General features: G+C 46.2%; 2 protein-coding genes across 2 annotated transcripts; one reads left to right on the plus strand and one right to left on the minus strand.

Annotated features, from left to right (window-relative positions):
• The first annotated feature begins 2,032 nt into the window (after positions 1-2,032).
• On the plus strand, positions 2,033-6,394 carry LOC100278586 (Golgin candidate 2). Its single transcript, NM_001151817.1, has 10 exons — positions 2,033-2,147; positions 2,242-2,802; positions 3,325-3,435; positions 3,512-3,571; positions 4,047-4,104; positions 4,319-4,374; positions 4,524-4,616; positions 5,181-5,306; positions 5,668-5,715; positions 5,837-6,394. Exons 1-10 carry the CDS (start codon positions 2,094-2,096, stop codon positions 6,203-6,205), a joined length of 1,536 nt encoding a protein of 511 aa, NP_001145289.1. The 5' UTR covers positions 2,033-2,093; the 3' UTR covers positions 6,206-6,394.
• Positions 6,395-6,935: 541 nt separating this feature from the next.
• On the minus strand, positions 6,936-10,848 carry LOC100276239 (uncharacterized). The gene is made up of 2 exons (NM_001150076.2): positions 10,585-10,848; positions 6,936-8,438 (listed from the first exon to the last, which is right to left on the minus strand). Exon 2 carries the CDS (start codon positions 8,400-8,402, stop codon positions 7,056-7,058), a length of 1,347 nt encoding a protein of 448 aa, NP_001143548.2. The 5' UTR covers positions 8,403-8,438; positions 10,585-10,848; the 3' UTR covers positions 6,936-7,055.
• Between the last annotated feature and the right edge of the window lie 498 nt (positions 10,849-11,346).

Genomic DNA, 11,346 nt, shown 5'->3' on the forward strand with positions numbered 1-11,346 from the left:
CCATTCACCTAGAGTTGAACACGTTTTTTGAAAGTTTTTTAATGATGTTTTCATGAACTCTATATGTTTTATCTGTATTTTTCGTATCCCAATTTATCTCTAGATTTTGTTTACAATATTGAAAAGCTTATTATACTTTTTATATGGGTTTAAAAAAACACCAAGTATTTATCATTTTTAGAATAAAAAAGTATAAACCTTTGTAAAAAAACCCACTCTGAATCAAGCGATGTAATTTGAATGTTTTGACAATTTATAGGAATAATTGGATCGATGTCTCGTTTTATAGTTTGACCAAGAAATTTGGACAATGACGTGAGGCAGAATGGACTTTTTTCAACTTTCGGTTTGAGGCCTTAGATAGGGCTCTAAATTTTGTTTTAAAGGTTAATTTGCTATGTTTAGAACCTAAACATATTGTTGCTTTCCAACAAACGGACCTTAAATCTAGTGTTTAACAACCGATTCTGTTTTTTTGGTTGCCCGCTAGCGCGTGAACTGTCTCCCCGCGCGCACTAACTCTATCTCACTCTCATTTATCGTGCGCCTGGTTTCATCTTATTCCAGACATCATGCTACACATAGCAACCCCACAGACCTCCCCATTGGCGCTTCTTCTCATCTCTCACTTCGACCTAGATCGATACCGACAACACTCTCCAGACGCTCCTCCTTTCTCTCACGCATGGAAGATGCCACACCACAACAGTAGTGTGCTGCTGGCAAGGCTTTATTTACAATGATCATTCATAGCTTGATCTATTGACGAGTTGTATTTATTAACTATTTGAAGTACATTGCTGTGTTTGTTGCTGATTGATTGAGCAAAAAAGATGGCTGCTATAGCGTTGAGCAGCGTGGGCAACATCATCTGTATCGTGCACGAGATCAACGAGGCAGTGAGGAATGTGAAACAGAACAAGGAGTGTCGCGACATCGAGAGGTGTGTGGCCTGAGTCACTAATATCCTGGATTGGTTGGGTCGAACACTAAAGCACTACGATGAGGCCAGTACGACGACAATAGAGGCACGTGGCCATCGGCGAATAGGCAGTGGCGAATCTAGAATTTAAACTTAAGGTGTTCCAGTTTTATGAAAATCAAAATAAATAAATAAGTTTACATTTTAAGTCCTATAATATACGAGAATCAAAAGAAAAAAAATAAAAACATCTATATATTGTAGCAGATTAAAATCAAAGGGTGGGCTAGGGCTCACCCTGTTCATTCTCTAGATACACCACCGAGTAGGGCGTGGGTGTGCTGCTATGTGATGATCGAGGGGGCGATCACTGACGACTATGGAGTAGGGCGCGGATGGATGGAAACTATGAAACTGTCCGCTAGAGTAACACCAACGTATATGGAGGTGGAACACTAGTAGATGAGGACTAGGGCACATCGACAAAACGACGACTGAGGTGCGAGAGCCCCGACAGGTGGGCAACATGAACGAAGCCACATCGACAGAGCGAATCAAGTTCCACTACACTTGCGGTGGATGACAAAGGAGATAGAATCGCAACTACGAGTTTGTATATTTGGGACCTTAGAGTTGAAGTCATATATGATTTTGCTCTAAATTTATAAAATATGATCTCTCTTGGAAACTATTTTATAATCTAGAGTCTTATATTTTAGGAACAATTGGATCTATACCATTAAAAGATCCAAACTTTAGATATATACCATGGACCCCACATGTCATTGACTCATGTGGACCTACATGTAAGTGAGATAGTAATGGTATGGATCCAAAGTGGTGATCTTTTAATGGTATGGATCCAAATTTCCCTATATTTTAAGACAGGACTTAGTTTCAGATCTTTATTAGAGTTGTTCTTAAGCTGTCCGTAGTATCGCGTAATATAGGATATTTGCAGTGTAAGAACGAAGTTTAAAATACAGGATCCAAGATGCGATAGAATAGTGGTTAGTTTGGGCGTTTGGCCTGGCCCATTTTCGTTCGCCAGTTGCCACCAGCGGCGGTTGAGCGGGCCCATCACGTCAGTCATCGACCAAGTAGCCGGCAGCCGCGCGGCGTCCGCGTCACTCCAATCCCCTCGCCCCGCGGCGCCTCCGTTCACAGCGCCATGGCGGGGTGGATCTCCTCCAAGCTCAAAGCAGCCGAGACCCTCCTCCACCAGGCGAGGCAGCGCTCTCTTCGTCACTCGCCGCGACGTGCCCCATCCCCTCCCGAGTCCTCCAGCTCTTCTGACTCTTCACTTTCTCGTGTTTCAGATCGATCAGCAGGCGGCGGAATCCCTCGGCAAGTCCCCATCCGCTTCCGACCTCGCCACGCTGCACTCCACAACATCTCGCTCCGCCGATGACCTCCTTGACGTGCCGCTCCCGCGCAGGCCGCCGCCGTCCGGCCCGCCCCCCTCACTCGGCCTCCGTCTCGCAGCGAAGCGCCGCTCCCCGCCTTCCCAAGGGCCCCGTCGCTCCGCATCGGCGGCTGCGATGCTCGCGGTGCAGGATCAAGCCGGTGGTGAACCAACGGTGGGGGTGGTGGCCGAGGTGAAACCGGAAACGGATGGAGGGGATCGCGAGGACGGCAAGAGTGTCGCGTCCGAGAGCGGGAGCGATGAGGACTCCGATGGGTCAGGGAGCGAAGATTCGGAGGATTCCGAGGAGGAGAGGCGGAGGGAGGAGGAGAGGACGCGGCGGCGGGCTGAGCGGCTTGCGGCCATGGCCGCACGCGCTATTGCTGAGCGCGAAGATGCTGTTGCGAGGCTCGAGGGGGAGAAGGCGGGGCTTGAGAAGCTGCTCGCCGAGCGTGAGAAGGAGCAGGCTCAGGAGGTGAGGCTGCTTCATGACTATTTTCTTTTGTTCGAGACTTGAGAGGTTGCTTAATGTGATGACATCAATATATATCGCTCTGAACAGAACGACAGAAACTGCTCTTATAGCATGCATGATGTAAACTTTTTTTTGTGTTTTATACCATCATTTAGTTAGTACCACAATGTGCCCCCTACATTCCAAACTATAGATCATACAAACTTTTTAGCTTATATATGTCTATCTAGGTGCATAGCAGCATAGGTACCTAGAAAAGCCAAACCAACCAATAATTTGTGATGGAGGGAGTATGTTTTTTGTTGTTATTATTCAAAATGTATTTTTTTTTTGCAATGCTGCATTTGAGCTCAAAATCCCGCACATATTTCATTGGTTATGGAACTGTAAGTTCATCTGAAGTACTTATAAGGCAGATTCAAGTATTCATTTGCAAAACCATTTCTACACACAAGTTATCCTGGTGAGATGGTTTCTAGAAAGTAGTGATTCCTTATCAGCTTCTTGTTCAACATGTTTCAGGCTTCAGAGTTGCAGACTAGTATGATTGAAACCTTGGAAGCAGTGGAGATAGAGAAACAGAGACATCACAGCACTAGAATGGAAGCCCTTGCACGTTTGGCTAGACTTGAGGTATATGCCTGTCTACAAACGACCCCTACCCAATCTTCACAGGTCTTAGCAATGCTCTTAAAGAAGGTTTTCACAGGTTACAAACGGTGAGCTTGCAAAGTCACTTGCCAGGGAACAATGGAATCTGGAAGTTCAAGTATGTTTTCTCTCCCCCCCCTTGTATATTATGTTTTTGGGCTTAAGATAAGAAGCAATGGATAATCTACAGACTGCCCTGCTCTGAGTCGACAGCAGATGTAGAGGCAAACTATAGATATGACTATGCATAGATAGTTGAAAGCATGGGTTTTTATTCTTCCCTTCAAGTTTAGAGAATGCTGACATTTTCAAGAGCCTGCACCTTAACATGTGGTTCACAATGCTATGACTAGACAAACTTGATACATTCTGGCAATGGAATAATGGGTTAGTCTAGAGTGACCTTGCACTGGAGTTCTGTGCACAAATGTAATTAACTATTTTTTGTTGCTTTCGTATTGCTGGAGTCCGATATTTTACCATAACAACTGCTAGCTATGCGTTGAATGTGATTCATAATCCATAGGTGTTTCACAAATTATACAATGCTCTATTGTTAAACTGAAAACTGTTTATTCTTGATATTTGAATAGGTAGATCAAGTGGCGCAGCTTCGAGAGGAAGTTGAATTGAAGAAACTTGCTCAAGATAGTAAGTTGACCATGACCTTCTTTTTGGGGCTCTCTGGCTTAGAGTTTACTGTGTTTTTAAGCACTTTTAGTTCGTTCTTAGGCCAACGCTATATTATGCTGACTTATTTTGTTTTCTTCTTGAACCTATTTAAGTATGACATGCCATTCTTTTTGGTTTCGACTAATAGCACTTTTTTTTGGTATGTGACCTTTGTTACCATTCCATGAACAAGAATACAGAAGAAAGCTAACAAAGATACAAAAGACAAGTGCCCCTCCGGTTGATGAAGTAAGCAATCAACTTACATTTGCCAGTGGCTTTTCATTCCACTCAACTGATATAATATTTAATTGAGCCTTTTTTAGTAGAACTATTGACTCCTCGAAAACATGTCTCTTTACCTTATCTATTTGTAATATGTGTTAACTTTTGTCTAGATAGAATCTTTGAGAAGGTTCAAGCTGGAGGAAGAAATTATTGATGCAGAATACACTCTGACATGTGACAGAATTGTGAGCTTGAAGGACAAGGTAGGTTTTCCCGTGTATGACTGATCTCATGTAGTGATTAATTCTTATTTACAAATGGTAGTCTTGATTCAGGGATTTTTTATAACTATAAGCTCAATTGGATATTATTAGTCTGCCTTATTGATCTCCCATATATCATAGTGTCTTGGTCATTGTACTGTGGTATAACATTAAAGTGAGGCTCAATTGTCTCACTGCTTTAAACTTTTTGTCCCATTTGACTTGGTTTGGAATACCCTGTGCCCTTGTTTTATTTGGCTTAATACAATACAACTTGGAAGCAAAGAACTAAAGGCATCCAACTAAAGTTCAGTTTCTTAAATGTATCATCCCTAGGTTCTGGTGTTGAATATTTCATACCTAGCCCTGTTCTGGTCATTGTACTCCAAAGAAAACTAATTATGCATGTGTTATAATTTCTTGAATATTTCATACCTAGGTTCGGGTGCTGTTAGCTGAGTGTCGTTTGTGCTAGAAATTTTAGTATTTTACATTCTGTAATGCAGCTAATAGTTCTGTTAACGAATTATGTCGATTTGGTCCATGTTTATTTTTGTCAAATAGGCAAGGAAGATTGAAGAAAGCATTGAGCTGACTAGAAGAGACATGGTTCATCCTACAGAGGTGGAAATTGAGCTCAAGAAGAGGCTTGATCAACTAACTGATCGGTTGATTCAGAAACAAATGCAGGTTCATTCCTTATGTGGACTCTTTCATCATGTTTGTTTTCTGTTTTGCAGCATCTCTTGCGATTTTGTTGCCAGTTTTTTTTTTTGATCAGTATGGGTTTTACAGTAAAAAACATTGTATTGAGAACCCTTCCCTATTTTCATTGGTACTATAAACGGAGTTAGGGAAGTTGAAACCATCAAGATCTGGAAAGAAAAGCACCTCGATATGAATAATAATAAAAAGCCCTAACACAGTAACGATGGTTACATGTCTCCCATATATTATTATTCGCACGGTGATACTGGCCCTTGGTATCTATTGGGTACACCGGTACAGTGCTATCATTTAAAGGTTCAAAATCAAATGTCTCTCTTTTCAGGTGGAGTCCCTATCTTCAGAGAAGGCAGCTCTGTTAATGAGAATCGAGGTATGTCTATATAGACCCACCCACTGTATTTAAGTCTTCTTTATAAAATATTCTGACAGCCCTAGTAAATTTACCCAACTAAATGTTATGCAAGGAGAATAACATTATCCAACATCCACAGGCAGTCACGAGGTTGCTTGACAATAGCACCTCATCATCAGCTTCCTCAAGCTCATCAAGATTGGACATTGAAGCTGGTGCATGGCAACAATCACATTCACCAACAATCACATTCACCAACAATCACATTCGCGACAGAATACGGGCTGGACAGCAGCAACTGGGATCTGCGATCCGACAGCTCGATTCGATCTTTTCAGCCGGGCATATCTTCTTGAGGCGGAATCCGAAGGCGCAGGTTTGGGCCTTGGTGTACCTGGTATGCCTCCACTTATGGGTACTGTACATACTAACATCACACCCAACAGTGTCGGAAACTCGCTCTGGGGCAACCTTTTCTTTGGAGACATTAAACAAGACTAGCACTTGATTGCTTTTTCCTGGCATGTTCTGATGTTATATTCTGGCTGTATACATGAGGCATCATACCTTTTTCTGGTTGAGAAAAATCTTAGCATATAATGCCTCGTGCATTTTGTTTTGGTACCTGTCCCTATCCGCAATTAAAGTGTAACGGTGGCTGGTTGCATACATGAAAGTTGGAATTACTTTTGGACAATGGTGGCTGGTTTTAAACATGAGCCTCAAATTGCTTCTGAATGTTTACTTTACGCACATTTTATTTAATCGCAGAAAAGGTTAAATAATATAAAGATTATGGAGGCAAAGTTATATCAATTATACATAGCAAATGATTAACATTTTACACAACTATAGATTTAAAATTTCTTGCATTGCTAATGCCATTTATTTAACTTCAAATATAGTGTTTGACGCTCTTCTATACTACGGGCACTTTTGCTCTCGGGTAATGTCGTAGTAGGCTAAAACCACATTGGTATATGCAATGGGTTACTTGGCCGGCCGGATAATAGAGGCGAGGTGAGCATTGCCAGATCGGTGCAATCTGCCTGGAGAATAGGAGGCACGCCGGTGTAGAAAGGGACCAAAAGCTTCGCTGGACATCGAATACCATCCTCCACCAGCGCGCGTCCTCGTCGTTGTCGTCGAACATGCAGACCACCATAAGGTCGTCGTCGCTCGACGTGGCCATGGCCAGGTAAAATACGCATCATGACGCAGGTAAAATAGACTTGGGGTTCAAGTTACTGGAAATAGACTGAACTCTAAAAACTCTCACCGACTAACTACAATGTAACATCTTACTTATTAGAAACTAAAATCCTAGACAAGACAAATTGAACAGACTCCGTAACCACCTAGTGTGGGTACTCCGTTGGCAGGAACCACATGGGCATCTGGAACGGCTCATTCACGAGTGAGTAATGCAGCTGCTGCTTGATGTGGCCGTCACTTCCGTGGCCCTCCTTCTTCAGGTCAAAGATGGCCACATCGTAGCCGGAGGGTGTGTCGGCGAGGTAGACGCAGTCCGCCTCAAGACCGGTCTCATGTCGCACGGTGACGAAGAAGGGATAGTTCGCCCCGAGAAAGAGCGCGCGATCTCCCCCGAAGTCCGTGACACGCCGCCACGTGCCGCTGCTAGCGTCGAGCTCGTGGACCGACATGCCGCGGTCACCGAAGCTCCTCCTCTTGTCGAACACCATTCTGTGCAACACGCGCTCGTCCCAGGGGTACGTCCGATGGTACTTGTACACATCTTCGATTTCGTAGCCGTATATGTAGATGAGCAGAAGCTGTTGATGGCCATCATCGCCGGAAGCAGCCAGGTAGAACGCGCACCGGTCGTAGTCATGTTGGCGGCTCATGTCATCAATATTCGGTCCCTGAACCACCGTAGGCTCCGTCGTGGCGGCTCCACCATCCAGGTGCCACGAGTAGATGCGGCCCACCTTATCCACGGCGAACAGCTTCCCGTCGAGGACGATGGCGTCCATGTACGAGACATCATCGGCCGCGGTGTTCTTCACCGCCGTCCACTCGCCTTCGCCTTCGCCTTCGTCTTCGCCTTCGCCTTCGCCTCCGCCGCCGGCCGCCGTGAACGCCAGCAGATCTTCGGAGAAGATAGCAACGGCGAGGTGGCCGTCAGCGTGCGCCGGCGTCCGGCACAACGCGACCTTGAGGATCTCGTTGTACTTGTGGTCACCGACACTGAAGTGGGCGAGCCTTTTGACTTCGCTGATGGTGTAGAGCGATGGCAGGTAAACCCGCGCGCCGGTTACGGGGTTCAGCAGCTGGACGTCTTCGCACCGTATGTCCGTGGTCACCAGCCACCCGTGGTTGCCGCCGACCCAAGCCCGGTCCTTGAATCCCTCGGCCTCGCCGAGAAAGGACTTGCGGCCGCCGCCGCCGCAGGCAGACACGTCGTGCAGGCAGAATGCGCCCGCCTCGACGCTGTGCTCGGTATCGTAGCCGTCGGAGTCAACGCTGGGCGTGAGCAGCGCGGGCAAGCCCGGTCGCAGGAGTGGATACACCTCGCACGCGGTGGACCAATCCCTGCAGACGGCAGGAAATCGAATGATACTGATGGGGTCGAGACGTTCCCTGACAAGGTTGCACATCTCCGGCAGGAGGTCAGCCCATGGCGCCGCGGTGGCTCTGCTATTCCATTCCGAAGCAGACATTGATTGTCGACGATGAGATGCCATTGATTGTCGACGATGAGATGCTGGGCAGTCGAACACCTGCGTGAGTGAGGAATCCTTGGATCTCGTTAGTATTGTTTGGTGTGATAGCAAAATATGGGTCGTCAAACACAAACCCGCTCTTTTTATATTTTACATATACAGATCGCTTGTTGTTTGGTCCTTCTATCTTCATATGCTACATGGCTCTAGACTGTGTTGTTTAGACGTTTATTATGTAACCAACAACTTTCAGTGACTTTGATGTATATTTTGTATCCTTGGCTACCACCACAAATGCATACTTGTACAGCGATAACATCTGCCACCCGCATGAATTTGTTTATTCGTTTATGTGAAACTGTATCAAGGGAGTCGTATAGCTTCCTGTTCTAGTCTTTTAACACAAGGAAAAGGGAGCCCACATAAAAAATCGAAAGCGAGTTGGTGCTTGGGAAAGATACTGGTACCTTTAGACTAGGGTCAATAATTCATTAACTTTTTTATATTTTCCTGGCTTAAGGCTTTCACCGCAGTATTGTCTTATGCTTTAGCCAAGTATAGCTCTGAAATCTGTCTGATTTGCCAATGAATCATGATTTCCCGTAAAAGCTCGTTGGACCGAACCATAGCTGGGCTCTGAGTCTGGACTGGATCAAATATTTTAGGTCTGGGAGGCCGTAACGCTAATGGGCTAAAACTCGGAGATTAGTCCGATGTAGCTGAGGATTTTTTTAAGGAAGCCTATTTACTAGTGACCAGTGAAATAGAGGGCATCTATGAGGAGGAATCCTCTTGCTATTCAATTTTAAATAGTAAAGAGACTTCTATCCTATAGATTCCCTTTATTTTTTTGGTTACCAAATCAGCCTTAAGGATGAAAAACTCACACACTAGTCTCATACTAATATAATGTTCGTACGTTACGACATCACACAACAAACATCACACTTTATTTTAGTTAAAAGGTTTATAAAGGTATGAGTTGAAAAAAATAGCTCAACCCTTTTTTTTATAGCTCTCTCGATCGCTCTCGTCCACCTTTACCTAAAATTGTGGTATTATGCGTGAGCACTGCGCTGCATGCGACAACTTGTCATGTTGGGCTTAAATGGTTTTCATGGTCCATCTATGGAGTAGCGGACCACTAATAAGGTCTGGGATAGTTTTCACACTCTAGCTATATATGGGATAACAACCCACTGGTTATGGAAGAGGAACAGACCTACACGATTCGTGTGTGACGCGGGCATAAAAAATGGTGTTATGTAGCAGCAAAGATAGGTTCAAATAGATAGGTTATATATCTGTTCATACAACTTCACTATTTTTTTCTGTAACACATTTATACTTAGCCTGGATCCCCGATCTAAATCACTAATATAAAATCGACAACCACTGCCGGATGCAACCTCACCAAATACTCTCTTTTCTAAAACACGATTATATATGACCCTTTTAGAACCTCTAGAGCTAATACTAGCCTACTAGGAACTATTTGGAACTCTAGATAATAAGTTGGTTGGATCTGCTATTTTTTCATATTGTGTTCCTCTTTTGCTGTTATTTTTTTCTTTCAGAAGTCCAGGGACTGGAACAGAAAGATACACAGACTCAATGAATCCAGGACTGAACCGCGGGTTAATACAACAAAAGGACAGGGGCTATTTTATAAAGCTGGCCAGCTGAAGGGGTATGGTGAGTTCTGAGCAGTTGGATTCAAATCGCGCGGCCAGGATTAGATCTTTTCACTTAATGAATCGGTACACACAGGAACCCATGGATCCAAATCCTACGGTTACGGTTTTTAAGAGGCGAGATCGCCCGGGAACCATCCGATCTTGATCTATCGGACCAAAACTCTCCCAACGAAGGGTTACCTACAGGTTCTAATCGTGACCGTCGCGCAGCGCATCAACGGACCGATGCGCCCTATACCAAGATCAAACCCGCGCCCTTGGATTCTTAATCAATGACTTACTTGAGCAGAACCTTGGTTTCTAATCTGGGTCGCCGATTCCCCATCTAACGGCCACAGCAGTCGTCTTCTACCCCCAGCCCCAGCGCTCGACCACCACGTCGTTCAGGAATCACGGCGGAGCAGCTCCAGCCGAGCGCGGTCGTCGCGACTCAGTGCCCTAAAACTTTCCCCAACAGTTGCCTCGTGCAGAGGAGGGTAGGGCGGAGGATGTGGAGATGGTCTTACCTCGGATCGGTGCGGTGGCGCCTCGCCCCAATGCAACCCAAGACGCCCGGGACTTCCTTCACGGTGGCGAGCAATTGCGCCACCCTCCCCAACGCTGAGCTAGGCTTGCCGAGGAGCGGAGTATGTATGTCCACCAGGGCTTCACGAACGTACTGGACGAAACACGAGCGGCGGCTGAGCAGGGAGCAATGGCAGCGGCTCGCGGCTATGCCCTAGCGAAACGCACGCGACAAACACCCTGGTCGAGGCACGAACTAGAGGGATGCGAGGAGGAGCGGTGGTTTGGGTTATAGGCAAGGGTTTGGGGCGAGTTTGTTGGCATCCTAACAACCCTCCAGAGGTTCTCGGCGACGGCTGCATGCCCACGGCGGGGAGGGCGCCGCGGATTTCGGGAAGACGATGACCCAGTATGCGGGCCCGGTCAGTCAGTGGGAGCAGTGCGAGGGGCAGCGCCGCGTCAGGTGGGAAGTTGGTTCCGCCATTCCCCCGCGGTCGCCGCAACCACCAGGAGCACGGCGGCTGACGACGTTCCATTATTCTCTCTCTCCTCCCTCTCTGAACGCGCGGACGGCACGGAGGAATCCGAGCGGAGTCGGCCGAAATCCCAGCCGAACTCTGCGCTCCGCTGCAACGATTCGGCAAGAATCACGGGAGGGAGACGACTGGGATATGATCCCACCGGTCAGGGCCACCACGGCGAGTCCGCCCATGCGGTGATGAGCGAGAACCCGGCGCCCAGCCTCCCGCAACCGCAGCCCAGCG

The sequence above is a fragment of the Zea mays genome, chromosome 2, assembly GCF_902167145.1.
Source record: "Zea mays cultivar B73 chromosome 2, Zm-B73-REFERENCE-NAM-5.0, whole genome shotgun sequence".
Taxonomy (NCBI): Eukaryota; Viridiplantae; Streptophyta; class Magnoliopsida; order Poales; family Poaceae; genus Zea; species Zea mays.